At 27.4% G+C, this 18,899-nt stretch overlaps 3 protein-coding genes across 5 annotated transcripts; 1 reads left to right on the top strand and 2 right to left on the bottom strand.

Annotated features, from left to right (window-relative positions):
• Positions 1 to 1,529: 1,529 nt before the first annotated feature.
• On the bottom strand, positions 1,530 to 11,300 carry LOC122498910 (general transcription factor IIH subunit 3). Of its 2 annotated transcripts, none has more exons than XM_043606905.1 (6): positions 11,146 to 11,300; positions 10,302 to 10,789; positions 10,114 to 10,236; positions 4,967 to 5,102; positions 4,851 to 4,887; positions 1,530 to 1,716 (listed from the first exon to the last, which is right to left on the bottom strand). In XM_043606905.1, the coding sequence occupies exons 1-6, from the start codon at positions 11,153 to 11,155 to the stop codon at positions 1,644 to 1,646; spliced, it is 867 nt and encodes a 288-aa protein (XP_043462840.1). In that variant the 5' UTR covers positions 11,156 to 11,300; the 3' UTR covers positions 1,530 to 1,643. The 2 variants fall into 2 exon arrangements, with proteins under 2 accessions (XP_043462840.1, XP_043462841.1); XM_043606906.1 differs by having other exon boundaries at positions 10,302 to 10,705; positions 11,146 to 11,283.
• Positions 11,301 to 13,932: 2,632 nt separating this feature from the next.
• On the top strand, positions 13,933 to 17,382 carry LOC122498912 (histone RNA hairpin-binding protein). The gene is made up of 3 exons (XM_043606909.1): positions 13,933 to 14,124; positions 14,297 to 14,932; positions 17,046 to 17,382. Exons 2-3 carry the CDS (start codon positions 14,355 to 14,357, stop codon positions 17,227 to 17,229), a joined length of 762 nt encoding a protein of 253 aa, XP_043462844.1. The 5' UTR covers positions 13,933 to 14,124; positions 14,297 to 14,354; the 3' UTR covers positions 17,230 to 17,382.
• On the bottom strand, positions 16,691 to 18,872 carry LOC122498908. 2 transcript variants are annotated; one of them, XR_006301270.1, is made up of 4 exons: positions 18,506 to 18,872; positions 18,097 to 18,373; positions 17,413 to 18,016; positions 16,691 to 16,923 (listed from the first exon to the last, which is right to left on the bottom strand). XR_006301270.1 is itself a non-coding variant. In XM_043606904.1 (3 exons), exons 1-3 carry the CDS (start codon positions 18,676 to 18,678, stop codon positions 17,540 to 17,542), a joined length of 927 nt encoding a protein of 308 aa, XP_043462839.1. In that variant the 5' UTR covers positions 18,679 to 18,872; the 3' UTR covers positions 17,409 to 17,539. The 2 variants fall into 2 exon arrangements, 1 of the variants encoding a protein (XP_043462839.1); XM_043606904.1 differs by lacking the exon at positions 16,691 to 16,923 and having other exon boundaries at positions 17,409 to 18,016.
• Positions 18,873 to 18,899: the final 27 nt, after the last annotated feature.

Raw genomic sequence — 18,899 nt, 5'->3', positions numbered from 1 at the left:
TGCGGGGTTCGATTCCCATAGGGTACAAGTTTTAATTTAATTCTTCCAGTTTAATTAAAATGTTTGTATGTTTGGAGTGTGCTAAGAATATAATGTTATTAATGGTCATAAGAATCTTTTATTTTTTTTTCCACAAATATTTTTTTCAAATCGTATGTTTTCAATTGTAACCACCTTGGATACAATAGGAAAGAACTTTCTGTTATTTTTCGATATAGGATTTGATAGAATTTAAATCAAAAAATCTTATTGGATTGGAAACAATTTTTAATAATCAATTTTGATAGAATTTGATAGGACTTTCTTTGAAATCAGTGGGACAACATGGGACAATTTTCGGATAGACAAAGTATTGATTTGGATAGACTTTCTATTAAAAGTATGTAATAGAAACTGATTGCAATTGTTGAAAATTTTGGATTCAGAAACACGATTGAAATGGAAAGAATTTTTTTTTTCCATTTCTATCAAATTTTTTAAACAGGGTGTACCCATAATAGTATAGTTTTCGGGGATCTGAAGATGAGAGATGTTATTAAAAAATTGCCAACTGTCCTTTAGGTTTATTTTTGATTTTAAGGTTTCTTTTTTTAAAATGTTTTGGTAAAGTACTGATAAACTATATAAAGGAGAGTTTATAAAAGAGGTGACAGGTCTTAATGGATACCCAACCTTATGTATTTTCGGAAGACCGTAAAACAAAGGAGGCAAACCATTAGTACATTTAATATTGCGAAATGTGAAATCGGAGATTATGTCTTGAGACAGCCAATCGTTCACCAGGGATGATAAAGTTTTTTGAATTGAATTTATAGGGTTTTTTATTTTTTCATAAACATTTTGATCGTTAAGCATTAAATTTACTTTATTTATATAATCATCTTTTGATTGCAAAACTGTAATTTTACCTTTATCTGCCTTGGTTACTATAAGGTTTTGGTTTTCCTTTAGGAACATTCTTGTTTCTTCAAATTTTCGTTCTAACAATCGCAAGTTTGGGTTCCACTCTTCTTTGGAGTTTAAAAAATGTTTAAGGTGAAAGGTGACATTTCATCGCAATGAGTTCATAACTCTGTCGGAAAACTTGAAATTTTTTGACTCTACACCAGTAATAAATCTTTGAACCGGAACTGATGATTTCCTACAAGGCAAAACAAATTTACCACCCAGACTCAACACTTGTTTAACACTATCCGGGACATAAACACCAGTTAAATTTTTAAAAGATTTATCTACATTAACCTGTATGTCTACGGTTTGATTAAACGTTAAATTAGTTATTTTTCTTTTTGAAACATGAATTAATTTTTTACCGTAATTTTTTATCTTATTCAAATTGTAATTTTTTAATTCTTGGAAAAAATTAAATGAAGTTAAGTTAATTATATTTTTCATTTAAATCTTTACTTTATTATACTTGGCTTAAAATTAAAAAGGAGTTATACACTCCATATACTTAATAGACTTTAATGTTAATAATATTCTAAACATAAAAAACAAAAAAAAACTAATAATAACATCGACATATGTATATATATATATATATATACTGAATTATATGTATTTATACTTGTAAAAAACGGTATTTACATTATAAGCTATTGCAATAAATTATTTTTAAAAAAATATCTACAATAATGCCATTAAATAATATCCAAGTTTTTCTTCTTCTTTTTCATTTTCATTGGGATCGGTCCAGGCATTTTAAACACCGTACTGCAAAAAAAAGTAAATCTTTAAGTAATTTTTTCAATGCAACATCCTGTAAAAATAGTTACTGTTCAATAAATTTGCAATTTGTACCAAAAATCAAATTCCCCTTTTTCTGACTACCAATAATTTAATTTATTTCTCGAAAGAATTCTTCACGAAAATTCAATTACTTTCATAAAGAATAACATTATTTGCAGGGAATCAATTATTTTTAGTACAATTTCAATAAAAATTCTTCGAAAGAATTCAATTATTTTCAAAAATTTTAATAAAAATCTTCGAAAGAATTCAATTAATTTCAAAAAATTTAATAAATTCTTCGAAATAATTTAATTATTTTCCAAAAATTTAATAAATTCTTCGGAAAAATTTAATTATTTTTATTAAAAAAGTAAAATTCTTCGCAAGAATTAAATTACTTTTATGGATAACAAAATTCTTCTCAAGAATTCAATAATCAAATTTTTAGTTATAATTATTCAATTATTTTCAGTATTTTAATAAAATTCCTTTAATGAATTAAATTATTTTAAAAAATTATAATAAAATTCTGAAAAGAATTTAATTATTGTAGGGGAGAGTCTCCAGTTGTGAGACGGGTTTCATTTTTGACCCGTAAATTGTAAACGGGTAAACGAAATTGTTAATAAAATACACCGTTCGAAAGGTAACAGAAATACGCAACTTTTATTAAAAGAAAGTATAGTGTTTCGATGAACTCAAAAAGTTTTACGATACATTTTCCGAGCACATCGCTTTTTTCAAAAAAAAAAAAATGTCTCCAGTTGTGAGACACTCATTAAAAATTGCTAAAATTTAATAAGTTTGACATAAAACGTTATGTTTAGTAGAAATAATTAAATATATTAATAATATATATTATTATATACTAAATAATAATATTTATTCGCCAAAATATGACTATCAAATAAACACAATTTAATAGCTTGAACAAGAGCATTAAAATTGATTTCTTCTGAATCAATTGACTTTTTTCCACTTGACATGCCCAAAAATACTAGAAAAAAAATCAAAACAACATTTAAATAGTATGCCTGCAAAGTCGTATTTTTTATGCTGCCCAGATGGGTGTTGACACCGTCTCACAACTGGTGATATGCTGTGTCTCACACCCAGAAATTGGCGCTATTTTGAAAAAGGAAAATTAAATTATTTTCAACCGTAGATTGGAACAATGCAATATTGCATCACAAAATATAAGGAAAACACTAAAAGAAAATGCATTACATTTACCTTTTCCAATTAATTAACTTGGAAAAAAAGTACTTTGTATTTATTGAAAAAACGCTTTTTAGTCGATTATCACACACAGTGTTGGTATTTAACAAAAACAGTTTATATATCCGCTTCGGCGTACACGAAAAAGTTGGCTCATATAAAAAGAAATGTTTTTATATAAACCAATCGGCTTTTTAATATTGCATGTTAAAAAAAATTGACTGTCTCACAACTGGAGGTGTCTCACAACTGGAGACTCTCCCCTATAAAAATTTTAATAGGGGAGACTGGGGCGAAAGGTTAAATTCTGCATAAATGATTTTTTTAGACAATATAATCCGCTTAGATGCAAATATTTATATATCAATATTGCAGGGCAACTTGTCCCCTACAACTTTCAATAAAAAAGCTTCTGACATTTTCGCATAAAATACATATTTTGTCCGTTTTTGAAAATTTTGTTTTTTTTTTACTTTTCGCCCCATGCTGGGGCGAAAAGTTAAATGCCTGGGGCTAAATGTTAAATTCTATTTTTAACCTACTAATACTATTTTCTGATAGGTGTTGAAAAATGAAAATTTTCTTTTTTTTTGAAATTTCAATTTATTAACTTTATAACTTTTATTAACTAAATTACTTGTTTACGTAGGTATACTTTAAAATACATTGTATTTTAAAACTGTGTGGCATGATGTAAAATTACCATGTTAGGTTATGTATAATCACCACGTCGGACTAGTCGCCATACTTTCCAGCGTCGGACATTGTAAATTTACACGAGATTTTTTTACAGTGTACATTTAACTTTTCGCCCCACCCATTATTATTTAACATTTCGCCCCAGGGTGCATTTTTGGCTTTAACAACAAATAAAAAAAATCTGACTAAAGATATTCAGAAAATACCTTCAGGTATCTCTTCATGGGACCCAAATAAGGACCTAAAAAAATCGCTATGAGAATAAATTAAAAAAATATACTTAAAAGTTGATATATTCTTTTACGAAAAAATTTTCAAAAGTAGGGTGAAAACAAACTTTAAATATGGACACCACAAAAATGAACAGAATGTCACATAACTCCGGACATTTATTTAGAGTGATAACACCCTTCTATAATTAAAATTGCAATGCTCTAACTATTTCCGTTCGAAAGATAATGAATTTTAACTGTTTTAACAGTTTAACCTTTCGCCCCAGTCTCTCCTGTATAATTCAATAATCAAAGGCTTAATTTTAACTATTAACAAGCACGAATATTTCAAAAAATTGAATGAAATCCTCCATAAATTTCAATCACTTTCAAAATTTTCAATTAAAATTATTAAAAAAAACTCCGTCTTTTGAATATAAAAAATTCAAAAAAATTCTTCAAAAAAATTATGTAAAATATTAAATAAGGTAATTATTAAATTTTTCTTGCAAAAATTGTATCAAAAAACATATTCTCTAAATCTGAATAAGTAAACATTTGAAGTAATTCTAAAAAAGGTGATGTGGAATTTCTGAAAATCAATTTTTTATTTTTACATAGAATAAGACATTAAAATAAATAAAATCCAGTTTTTCTTACAAAATAAATAACAATAATCGTCTTTCGCATTGATAAAAATTAGTTTTTCTACAGTAATTTTAAATGAATTATTATGTTTTAGAAAGTTAAATTAAATTATGATTTCTAATGTAAAACAATTTTGTTTAATTAATTTTTGTTATTATTTAATCTTCAAAACATTAAGAAAGCAAACAGAAGCAACTATCTTTAAATTGCGAATAGAATCCGGAATTTAACAATTATTAATGTATATTAATATTATTATTATAATATTATTGCAAAAAGTAATAAATAACAATTTTCTAATTTAAAATCAAAAGAATACAATATTAAATTTCAACTTACTGACAAGTGGTGCAGATTGGACTGAATTTGCAGAAAACTGAGAACAAAAAGTTATTGACAGTTTTTATATAAGTTAAAAATGTGACATAAATCTTGAAATGATTAATGTTTCTTACTTGAAAGACATACGGAGCAAACGTAACCAATATCGACAAGTTCTTGGTGGCAAAAGCAAGCTGCTCGATAGTCAACTTTGACAGGAGGTGGTAGAACAAGTTTCGACCGAACATCAGGATCAGGAAGAAACACCCACTGAATCATTAAGAAAATTCTCCTTACGTCAAATTTTCAAACTTCTCCACACCCTCTCGCCTTATTTTCCAATAATTAAAAAATCTAATAAATTTAATCTTCACATATTATAATTTCGTCATTCAAATGTTATTTCAAAACAGAATAATTAATAAAATAGAAATAGAATATTAATAAATAAATTAATAGAAAATTTAAAAAAAATTAATAAACTCCACCATACTTAACTTCTTCAACAAAAAAACAAAATATAATGTTCTGTTCTCCTCCATTCTTCACCCCAATGGGAAGTAAACGATTGGTTCAATAATGGGCCATGCTTGGCGAACTCCGTTCCATTATTGGAACATTAATGGCAACCATCATTGGACCACCAATGGTTTAAACTTGGGATGATCACGCTACTGCCAATGATCGGTAGCCAAGCATCGGGCCAATATTAGTTGCCAAGGAATTGCCAAGGAGACAAAATCGATTTTCAAAAGCTTGATTTTTTATTGGCAGCCAACAAAAAACCAAGGTTTTGAAAATTGATTTTTTTTAATTATTAATTAAAATTTATTTTTAAAAAATATATTTTTCAAAAATTTATTTTAAAAAAATATATTTTTTAAAAATATATATTTTTTTAAATTAATAGAACATATTAATTTAATTTGTCACCTCTGGTAAAACAAAGATGAAAGACTGATAAATTCCCTCACTTTATATTTTACAGTGGAGGGATAACTGTGAATGTCTTTGCGAGAGAGGAGCAGGTACTTATATAGAGCCAGTGAAACAGGTCACAAGCGAGAAGAAATCACTAGCATGCACTCTGGCGGCGCTTGTCGGAACTGTTTTCTGGCGCGCATGCATATCCTGACATTATCGACGCAGCGCTTGGCAACCAACGTTGCGCCACTTCCGACATGCGCCGCCAGAGTGCATGCTAGTGATTTGTTCTCGCTTGTGACCTTTCTCACTGGCTCTATATAAGTACCTGCTCCTCTCTCGCAAAGACATTCACAGTCATCCCTCCACTGTAAGATATAAAGTGAGGGAATTTATCAGTCTTTCATCTTTGTTTTACCAGAGGTGACAAATTAAATTAATATGTTCTATTAATTTAAAAAAATATATATTTTTGAAAAATATATTTTTTTAAAATTAATTTTTGAAAAATATATTTTTTAAAAATAAATTTTAATTAATAATTAAAAAAAATCAATTTTCAAAACCTTGGTTTTTTGTTGGCTGCCAATAAAAAATCAAGCTTTTGAAAATCGATTTTGTCTCCTTGGCAATTCCTTGGCAACTAATATTGGCCCGATGCTTGGCTACCGATCATTGGCAGTAGCGTGATCATCCCAAGTTTAAACCATTGGTGGTCCAATGATGGTTGCCAATTGTTTTGCCAAGAAAAAACCATTGGGTACCAAGCATGGCCCATTATTGAACCAATCGTTAACATTGGCAACTTCCCGTTGGGACGTGTACAATTTTCAATTTTTCAAAATTTAATAATATACAATTTACTGTCGGGGCGAAAAAAATTATAATCATTCAAAAAAAAAAGAAAACGAATTGAAAGCTTTGTAACTTCAAAAAAAAGCAATTAACCAATTAATGAATTTCCGCTGTAATTTTTTGTACTTTCTCTTGCGTAAATTGCATAGGCATTTCACTTTGACTGCAACTACAAACGTTTTACGATCCTTAATTAAAATGAAAGCATTTCAAGTTCTAGAGGCCAGAATTAGAAGAATTCTCCAATTAAACAGGTGTATTATGTATCTTTATAATAAATCGATTATTAGAAAAATAATTTCAATCTTTTGTTTTCACTAATAGTTCAAATAAAAACAATTTTAAAAAAATAATTAAGGAATAAGACAGAAAATTCCTTTCTCAATATTCAACTATCTTGAAACTACGCTCAGTCGTTGTTATAAAGTTTAATATAGAAAGTTTCGCGTGGCCACATCAAAGATCTCTCTCTCTCTCTCCCTTACACACACACACACACACACACACTGTTATAGGTAGTGGAATATTTAAAGTTTTATTTCAGTCAAAAAAGATAGAGTCGACAGAGAATTGGAAAAAAGGACAAATCAGACAAAAATGAAAAATTTCGACATATTTCAGAAAAATGATTGAAAAAATTTCGAACAACTTTGATAAACAAATGACAAACAAATATGAAACATCAAACAACGAGAAAAAAATCGAGAAAAATTCGTTTTTCTCTTCTATTTCGGTAAAATTGAACCGCGACAGTATTAAATAGAGCAAAAGAGTGGTAAACGATCCAAAAATAAAAAGGGTAATAAATGTAAATATAGTATTTTGTTTCAGAAAGAAAAAGGTTTCATCGCTGAATATGTGAGTCATAAACCTTTTTTATGATATTTCAACTGATATAAAACAAATATAAAAAATGAATGAATCACTAAAACGTTAGCAAATAAAATAAATTCTAATTAAAATATAACAGGATTGGCACAAAAAATTAATTTTCTTTTTCCCTGACATTTCCCTGATTTCCAGACAAAATTTTAACTTTTTCCTTACCCCAAAAGAATATTCTAATTCACTCTAAAAATGATTAGATACTCAAAAAAAAATGTTCTAATACATTTACACGGAGAAAACTGGATATTCAAAAGTAGATATTGAAAAAATATATTATCTGGATATTAACGCTTAACATCCAGATATTTACTTTATATATCTAGATAGCTGTCCCTATGTTAAAGAATAAAAATATTAAACTTTAACATCTAGATATTTACCTTAAATATCCAATTTTCTCCGTGTATTTCCGAATTTTTTTATAATTGTAAAATTATTCAAAAACACCAAGTTTTATTTAAAATAAATATTTAATCATTAATATTTTTCTGTAGGAATTAAGATTTTCAAAAATTTCAAATTCAAACCTTTTTGAAATTCAACAACCTATAAAAATATTATTAAAAAAACTCGGAGTAATCGATTTCTTCACGTTAGATAATAAATAAAAATGACCGAGTGATAAAATCGTACTTTTATATTATAAGAATATTGATCGTTGGCGGAATCCCGTGGCCGAATGTCCAGGCAAATGCGAGTACTCCTAACTCAAGTCGGATGCAACCGCAAAATAGGGATTTTAATTTGTGTTGTGAGTTTAGTTAGAGAGAGGTAAAACAAGATCTGAGGAAATTGTAACGACCTTATGAAAGGTATACGATGAAATCTTACTTTACTTTATAAGAATATTGTTAATGTAACTTTTTCAATATTATTTTCATCATTTCAATTCAATTATTATTTTCTTGAATTTTTAACTAAAACTCTTCTTTAAATCGATTATTTTTAATACTTATTGAAAAAATTCTTTGAGAATTTCAAATTAATTTGTTTACAAATCAATTTTACAAAATTTCGGTAATTCGGAAAATCTTCAATTAAATATACATTAGAAAATAAAAACTTCAATTAATTTTTTAAAAATTCAATTAAACTTTTTTAAAAAAATTAATTCTACAGAATTATTAGTTAAAAGTATGGAAAATTCAGATTTTCAATGATTTTAATTTAAAACCTTTTTAAAATAATTATTTCTAAAAATTAACGCAATAATGCTTTTAAGAATTTTATCAACAAATTTTTAAATAATATTGAATTTTTTTGACGAATTTTAATAAAATTTTTAAGAATAATTACATTTTTCAAGAAATTCGATTAAAATTGTATCAAAAATAATTAAAATTCTGCGATGAGTTTTATTATTTATAAAAATAATTAAATTCCTAAGAACAGTTTTATTATTTATGAAAATAATTGAATTATTGCGAAGAAATTTATTTTAAAAATTAGTAAATAATTGAATTCCTGTGAAATTTTTATTATTTATGGAAAAAATTAAATTTTTGCGTAGAATTTTATTCAAAATTATTTTTAAATAATTGAATTCTTTTGGAAAATTTTCTTAAAATAGTAATTATTGAAAAACATTGAATTGACAAAAAGTTTTGAAAATAATTGAATTACGGAATAGAATTTTATTATTTATAAAGGTAATTGAAATTTTGACCAGAATTTTTGTAATTCTTTGAACATAATTGAATTTCTGCAAAGAATTTTCTTACTTTTGAATCCTTTTCAAAATTCAATTATTTCCTAAATTCATGGTATAAAGCTTTAATATTCAATTATTATCTAAAATTTTAATTATAATTCATGTTTAAATCAATTTTAATTTGAAAATTCTACGAGAATTCAATTATTTAAAAACAAAAATAAATAATTTATTGAATAATCGAATGTTTCTCAAAATTGAATTCTCATAACGAATTTTATCAACAAATTTTTAGGAATAATTACATACATTCTTCAAGGAAATCGATTAAAATTGTACAAATAATTGAAATTCTGTGATATGATGAGTTTTATTATTTATGAAAATAATTGAATCTCTGCAAAAATTTTTATTATTTATGAAAATAATTGAATCCCTGTAAAAAATTGTATGATTTATGAAAATAATTGAATAATTACAAACAAAAAAATTTGTAAATAATTGAATTCCTGTGAAATTTTTATTATTTATGAAAATTATTGAATTTCTTATAAGAATTTTATTACTTTTGAAAGTAAATGCATTTCTGCAATCATTTGCAACTTTTCAAAAATTCAATTTTTTAGTGTTTTTATCTAAAATTCTTCTATAAATCCATTAGGTATTTTTAATTCAAAAATTTAACAAATTTCAGAAGATTTTGAATTATTAAAATTTTTGAAAAATCTAAGTTCTTTAAAATTTCTAAACAAAATTCATTGAAAATTTAAATTTTCTAAAATTTCAAATTGAAACCTTTTGGAGTTTATCTATTTATAAAAATTGTAAACGCAACTCTTTTAAATAAAAGGAAATTATTGTCAGAAATAGAAATACTTTCCATAAAAATACCTTGTTTTTCCCTAACCTGTGGCAACCCTGAATAACACTTAAATTATAATTATTAATTAAAAATAAACTCACCAATAAATACTGCAGCAAACCCGGTAATTGAGGAATTTTCAAATAATTTCCACCTGTTAAATCGCAACCCTGTTGCAGCAAAGTTAATTCATGATCCAAACTGCAAACATCTAATATCACCCCCTAAAGAATGAAATTAACTTGAACTTTGAACAATCTTTGAACAATCTTTGTTGAATAGTACAAACCATTTTTTGTGCCGTAAAAAAGATGTTCATATAATTCATATATTGTCCCGCTGAATCATGACTGGCGGTAATTACAAGAACTCGTGAATTAAGTTTCTCGCCGGCAACTTTTTCTCTCTCCAATCTCGAGATATAACAAAGTGACATGGATAGAGCACCAGAGATTAAACTCTCGAAATTCGAAAGTCCATCCGAAGGCATATCGTTTATCATTTGCTGCAATCGTTGCCGTATTGTTCGTTCGACCAATGTAAATAGCTCATACTGCCCATCAATTTGTCTCACCTCCGATCGTTTTTCATCTGGATAGAGGAACTGTGCTCCATTTCCATGACATGCCATTACGGCAAGAAGATTGTTGGGTGTTTTCATGAGATGTGCATTCGCAAAGACAATCGCTGAATCTAGGCATTGTGTGATAACTTGTTTAACGATTCTCTGCACTGGACTCACATCGAGTATTAAAATTAGTAAATTCTTCTCGACAACTGTACAAAATTTTTAATCATTTTTTTATTTACTCATATTAATCATTATTATAGTAAATAGAACGGAAAAACATTAAATAATAAAATTTTTCATGCGGTAATAAAATCAAGTTGAAAAACTTGAGTCTTTTAACTTTCTCAATAAACAAAATTTTAAAATACCTTGTCAAAGTTATCAGAAAAATTTAATAACCATTTCATTTATAATCAATAAAATATTTAATTAAAGGAAAAATTATAAAAAGTTTTGTAGGTTATGTTTGAAAACTACAATTGAATTCAATTGAAATTTCAATCAATTTTGCATCGCATATCATATTTTATACATTACTCAGTTAAAAAAATACTAAACTTACTATTTTCCATAGTATTCCCAATTTAAATAACACAAAAATTCAATCAATTTATGAAAAATTCTGATGACTTTCCGGGCATTTAAACAAAAATCACAAAAATCGAATGAAACTAAACCGCCAGGTGTCACTAGTTGAGCGTCAACTGTTAAGTCCAACGCACAATAGGTTCTCGAACGAGACGCATGAGATAGATAAGGACACAAATATATCTCTTTCATTTTCTAACTCATGCTTTGCGTTCGAAAACGACTTTCGCGAACCTATTGTGCTTAGGCCTTATAGGCCTTTCTCCAATAGGTTTTAAAAAGTGTGCGAATGACTGCGTTGCGTTGATTTTAGCATGTGTTGCTATAGCAACCGACGCAGACACAGAGTTGAGACGCATGCATATCCCCTAATAGCCAAGTAGTCGAATGATCAAATAGTCAAATGCCAAGTAATCGAATGGACAAAACGTCGAATGCTAAAAACATCGAATCATCATCTAGTCGAATGCTCAAATAGTCGAATCTTCATTTAATCGAATGCTAAAAACATCGAATTCTCAATTTGTCGAATGTTCAAAACGTCGAATGCTCAAAACGTCGAATCGTCATTTAGTCGAATGGTAAAACCATCGAAAAGTCCATTCGTCGAATGCTTAAATAGTCGAAACGCCATCTGTTCGAATTGTCAAGTAGTAGAATAGTAAAGTTGTCGAATGTTCAAAACGTCGAATCGTCATCTGTTCGAATTGCCAAGTAGTAGAATGGTAAAGTAGTTGAATGGACAAAAAGTCGAAACGCCATCTGTTCGAATTATCAAGTAGTAGAATGGTAAAGTTGTCGAATGTTCAAAACATCGAATCGTCAAGGCGCTTGCACACTTCCAAATTTTTAGGCGAGCAGCGAATTTTCACGGCCTTGAAATGCACATTACTAAATATGATTGGCTCTGACAAAGTACATTTTCACGCAGCTTTTTGTAGAGCCAATCATATTTAGTAATATGAGTTTCAAGGCCATGAAAATTCGCTGCTCGCCCAAAATTTTGGAAGTGTGCAAGCGCCTTAAATATGATTGGCTCTGACAAAGTACATTTTCACGCAGCTTTTTGTAGAGCCAATCATATTTAGTAATATGAGTTTCAAGGCCATGAAAATTCGCTGCTCGCCCAAAATTTTGGAAGTGTGCAAGCGCCTTAAAAGTGATTGATTGGCCGGATTCGACTTGTTAAATCCTTTAAAAAGGAAGCGGGATAATTTAAATGAAACAATATTAAATTCCGTATAAGGGAAGGGAAACCAGTTCGAAAGAAGATAATTTATTTGTCTCCTTTCGAAGGTAAAACCCTTTAAGTTTATTGAAGTACTTTGTTCAATCAAGCTGGCTAAGGAACTTGGACGACAAGAACCTTTCTAGTCAAGCGCAAGATTAGAACTCTACAAGTTTGTTGTCAGACGAGACGGAGATGCTCTCCGTCTTGTGTCCATTTTAGTCCGAATGCGCATGCTCGCTATGACGCGCACTCTTATTGGTTATGTATTCAACATCGAGACACTAATACTTTTAGGCACGACACTGTGAATTCTACACACACATAAAATAAAAGAGTATCTCTTATACATACTATATTCACTCATCATACTTTTGCTCTATTTATAAGATTTATAATAAATTGTTCGATTTATGATTAATGAATCTAAATTACAATTACATTACCACATTTAAATGTGTGAAGTGTCTTACATTATAATTATATTGTACATAAAGAATATAACATGAAGATAATATAATATATACATAATTTCTAATATGTAAACATACTCATGTGCATATTATACATCTGCACATTACACACACATATATACACATTCAACATTTGTTAGTTAATAACAATAAAAATAAAGTAGTTGTTTTGATATTAATTAGTAAAGTATAATTTGGAAAAGAAGTTAGTACAATATCAAAATATGTAACATTAATTTAATTACAATAATTATTTTAATTATTATAGAAATTATAAATGAAATCAATTCATATTTATTTATCAGAAAAAAGTGCCGAATGTGGGATTTCCAAAACGTGCCTTTTTCATGAGAAAAAGGATATAACGAATTTTGCAGGCAGATGTGATTTTACTGCTCTGCCTAAAAAAGGGTCATCTTAAGAAATTGGTTCGCATATTTTTATGACACCTTCTTTACCTACGGTTTACATTACAACTCTATTGGATTTCTAGAAGACGTTGTTTTTTTAGTTGACAAGAAATTCTATTTCCTTATTACTGAAAATGTGTTTTTGAGTCTTAGACTAAGTTTTATGATTTTATTAGAAGAACATATTGCTTGGAAATCCCTAAGGCTATTTCTTAATTCTTCTTTTCATTCGTATTTTCAACATAAGAATGTTTTTTGAACACATTCTTACTTGAAGGTATATTTGTAAAAATACGATGCTAAGTTCAATTCAATCTCAGGGTTTTAATCAAAATATAATTAATATTATATTTTGCCGCGACATTTTAAACGCATCTCGATTAATCGAGAAATACTCGAGCGAGATAATAGTCGCTCGTCACATCAACATTCCGGAATTTAAAAACTCAATTTAAATAAGGAAAATAATTAAAAAAAGGATTAATCAATAACTGTAGGACTTATTATCTAATAATGAAGTTTATAACATTTGTTGCAATTGTTTTGATGACCTACATGATTTATAAAGAGTATCAAAGAAGCAATTGATCAAATTCAAATTCAAGCAGGTAATTTCCAAATTTCATAACCTCAAAAAAACCCAAGCTTTCAGAAAAAGGGGAAAAAGGCGCGATTCACTCATATACCGATACCGCTGTGCTGTGTGCTGTTGTATATGACACTTTAATCTTAACATTTTTATTTTTATTATATTTTTCTATTATTTGTTAATTTCAATCATATTTTATTGATTACGACCGATTTATAATTTAAGGGACTTCAAAGGACTTCTTCAACGTTTGGTAAGAAATAAAATTTTCCCTTAGAAAAAAGTGCGTCAAAAATTTTGACCATTTTGACAAACAAATTTAGGTTATAAAACGATTTTTCCAATAATAACTTAACACAAAAAAATAATTATCAATATCGCATATCTTAATCGAATATTATTAAAATTTCTTCCTGCAATTTTAGATTTGGAGAATTTCCTTCACGTCAATAACCAAAAAAATTTTGTATACAATTATTCAGTATGTCTGCTGAAATTAAAACCGAAATTCGAGAAGTTCCATCTCCAGAACCAATGGATGATGAAAATGATGCTTTACTCGATGAAATTTGCGCAAATATAATAAATGAAACTAAGAAAGAAAATATAGAAACAATTTTTGAGAAAAAGGAGATTGTCGATGAGTGTATAATTAAGACGAAAGAAATTGTGGTGAAAACTGGAGTTAATGAAGTGAGACATTGTTCAGAGGATAGTAAACGAAAATTTAATCAAGATAAAAAAGTGGATTACGAAAAAAATGCGAAAAATGTGAGAAAAGACGAAAGACCATGGTGTGACGATGAGGATGATGATGAGGATGAAGAATATGAATCTGTGCCTAAAAGGATACGCGAAAGCCACAATAATGGTTTAGAGGAAGAGCAAAAGAGACTTAGAAATAATAGTGCTTCAAGTAGTAGTACAACTTCCTCTGGTCCCAATATCAAAAAGCAAGTTGAATATGAAACTGATGCATCTCTGCTGGCTCGCAGACAAAAAGATATCGATTATGGAAAAAATACTATAGGCTACGACAGATACGTTCAACAGATTCCCAAGTAAGTAAAATTAATTCAAAAATAAATCAACATACAATAACAAGGAGAAGTAAGGGCTTTTTATTAAAAGTACTGGAAAAAAATAAATTTTTAGAATTCATAAGAAAATTCTAAATTTTTGTCTTTTTTGTTTTGTTCCATTTTTTCTATTTCTCACAATAATTTCTTTTTAAAATCTTCATTTTTTAAGAGCTATCATAAAATTATTACTTATAAATTATTTAATCAATAATTTTACTTAGGTATTATTTAAAATTAACTGCATTTTAAAGAGATTCCATTTACAATTTTCATAAATAGATCAAATTCAAAAGGTTTTAATTTTAAATTTTACAAAATTACAATTTTGATTGAATTTAATTAAAAATTTTAATGAACCTAGATTTTTCAAAAATTTTAATAATTCAAATTCTTCTGAAATTAGATCAATTTTTTAATATATATTTACATAATTAATTATTAAAAATAATAGATTTATAGAAGAATTTTAGTTAAAAATACTAAAACAAATTTAATTTTTGAAAACTTACAAATGATTGCAGAAATTCAATTATTTTCAAAAGTATTAAAATTCTGCGCAGACATTCAATTATGTTCAAAAATTTAAAAAAAATTTCAAGTATCTTTATAAATAATAAAATTCTTCTCCGAATTTCAATTGTTTTCAAGAATTTTAATAATATTCTTTGCAAAATTCAAAATTATTTACAAAAAATTTAATAAAATTCTACGCAAACATTTAATTATTTTTATAAATAATAACAATTTCCCAGGATTGCAATTATTTACAAATTTTTTATAAATTTCTTTCCAATAATTCAATTATTTTTATAAATAGTAAAACTGTTCTTAGGAATTTAATTATTTTTGATACAATTTTAATCGAATTCCTCGAAAAATGTAATTATTCTTAAACATTTTAATAAAATTCGTCAAAAGAATTCAATATTATTTAAAAATTTGTTGATAAAATTTTTTATGAGAATTCAATTTTAACAAACATTCAATTATTCAATAAATTATTTTTTTTTTAATTTAAATAATTGAATTTTCGTCGAATTTTGTTATAAAAATTGATTTAAAAATGAATTTCCGAATAATTGATTTATTATTTATGAAAATAATTGAATTATTTTGAGTAATTTTATTACTGACTTATAAAAATAATTGAATTCTTGCGAAGAACTTTATTAGCATTAATTCCTATGGAAAAATAATGATTAAATATTTATTTAAAAAAGAAGTTATTAATGTTTTCGAATAATTTTACAATTAAAGAAATTTGGGCCCTGACCGTTTTTTAGGGTCAGGGCAAGAAGGCTAGAGACAGGAGGTGAAACTTCGGTAGTGGGGATGAGTCAAGAGCCTTTCTTTAACCAGGCGTTTTCCGTTTCGAAAAGTCGCCGGCGCGGTGCTTCTGCACATCACTCACACATTCAAATTCTTGTATACCGTGTGTTTCACATGTGTATGATATGATTTTAATTTGAGGTTAACTTTAAAGTGCAATCGAGACCCAATGTGTGTCATAACGGATATATGTATATATATATATATAGAAATAATGTGAGTGACTATTAAATGAAGTGTTATTCAAATAGTTAAAAATTCCGAAAACGTGCTGTGTGAAAAGTTGTAACAAGAAGAAAGATAAACACAACAATATGACTATTACTTTTTGTTAACTTTTAATATACTTCATGCTACAGTTTACACATTTTTTTGGTTTTGAAACTTTTTTTTAATAACTAAAAGATGTTTAAAAATATAAATTTCTATATTTCATATTGTATTTGTATAGAATATATTTTCCCGTGTTTACGTGTTTAGATGCGCAGAAGTCCATGTGGTCTATTGCGGCGAAAACTTTTTTGAAAGTAAACGCCTGACCATACATCAGCTGAGTGACTCAGCATTGCCATACCCCCACTACCGAAGTTTTACCTCCTGTCTCTAGTCTTCTTGGGTCAGGGAAAAAGTCAAAAATTGTTCTGGAAATCAGGGAAAAACAAAATTAAATATTTGTGGCAACCCTGAATAAATTTCAAATTACAGGTAAAGTCTTTAGAAACTTTTTTTTAAATCTTTGATCATTTTTAATTAAACTTTTTAGAGATCAACGTCTTAAGGATCATCCAAGGACACCTCCAATGCATCTGAAATACACCAGAAGAGGCTGGGATGGAATGGTAAAATTGTGGCGAAAAAATCTTCACATTTGGGATCCACCGCAAGATGAATCTGAAGATAATGATAATGATGAAACAAGCGAGGAAAACGGTATTGCTTGTCAATGATATAGTTTCCTTTTTTTATTTTTATAAAGAATATAATTTTAAGTTCGTCTCGGCCAAATGTGTAAGATTTGTACTAAAATAGCTTTATGAAACTAAAAATAATTTTCTAAAGCGAGTATAATATACACTTTCATACATTTATGAAAACGAAAACTGTTTCTTTTTTCTAAAAAAATTAATTACCTTAATTTTTTTCATAATTTATTTGTTTCCAATATATAAATAAATCTTGTATAATTATACTTAAAACTCCTCTTAAATTCCAACTAAAAACTAATCGAAATATAATCTCACTTATGAATTGCAAATATTATGATGATTTTGTTTCTAAAATGTTGAGAATTTTATCTAATTTTTGATTAGTCTTTTGCTCCACTTGGTCTATTTTGTCCATCAATCGTTTTTCCATATCTACAAATTTTTTATCTATATAACTTTTAATATCATTTTCATTTGGTTTTGTGATAGAAATTGTTTCAATTTTCTGTTTATCTTTTTCTTTAGTAACGATTTTTTGCTTATGTGGTAAGAAGCCCATTCCTATAAATTTTGTTAAATATAAATCAATATCTTCATTTGATGAATTCGATTCACGTCCATTGAGTGACTGGAACACTTTATTTGCTATTTCAACACTTTTCGATTTAGATTTATTGAAATTTAGCAAAAAATCATTTATTATTTGAGGATTAAACATTTTTGTCTCCTCTTTCGATAATTGGTCTGTTAATGTCAGCCTTACACCATATAACCACATTAATGAAGTCTTATTCTTCACTTTTGTGAACTAAATTATAGAAAGAATTTTTAATACAAAATTATGATTGTATTATATTCATGATAATTATAGATATAGTTAAAAATTACCTGAATACTCGCTTCCGATGTGGGTGGATCAAAATTCATTTCTCCCAAATAAACGGAATTATTTTCAAATTCATCGACAAATTCGGCAAAAATTGTTGCTGCATATTCTCCAGATTGTTTGAAAAATTCTAAAACAGGCGCTTCCGATACTAAAGCGATGCTACTTATTTTCTGACCATTTGTTATTTTGATATCAAACAGACAAGGTTCGTCTAAATTTTTTCTATTGCAGAGTCCAAGACATGTGTCTAGTGAAACAATATCTTCCAAGTTTGGTCTATAACAAGAAGACAAGAAATACTTAGAGTTTTTATGTTAAAAGATTCACAAAAAAGTGAATCTTTGGCATTTTTACTACAAGAGAAATAACAAGAAATAAAATAATTTTAACTGCGTTAAGAATATTTACCGTTTCGCTATTTTTGAACGAGGAACAATGGAAATGGTGTCGGAAAATGTTTTTTCATTATTTATCTCCCAATTTGATGATATTTCACAAATTTCATTAAATTTTCTTCGTGTATTAATATCTAATGAATCACTGCTGTTATTACTGTCACGACGCTCACTTATTGCATCCATTATCACAGTTATTTCTCATAGAACGTGGTGAATTATTTATATTTCATAAAAGTTAATAAAAATGCCACTTTCTATGAATTTAGTCGCAAACATAATTTGAAAAAAAACATTAAAATAAATAATCTTGTCTGTCAAAATGTCAAAATGCCTGGAAGGTTAGGTACACCAACATGTGCTTTATTTAAGGCAGTTTACACGAGAACGTTCGGAATCCGTTTCCG

This window comes from Leptopilina heterotoma, unplaced genomic scaffold (genome assembly GCF_015476425.1).
Source record: "Leptopilina heterotoma isolate Lh14 unplaced genomic scaffold, ASM1547642v1 Lhet_161, whole genome shotgun sequence".
NCBI classification, from domain to species: domain Eukaryota; kingdom Metazoa; phylum Arthropoda; class Insecta; order Hymenoptera; family Figitidae; genus Leptopilina; species Leptopilina heterotoma.
The sequence above is the reverse complement of the archived record's forward strand: the minus strand, read 5'-3'. Positions and strand labels throughout refer to the sequence as shown.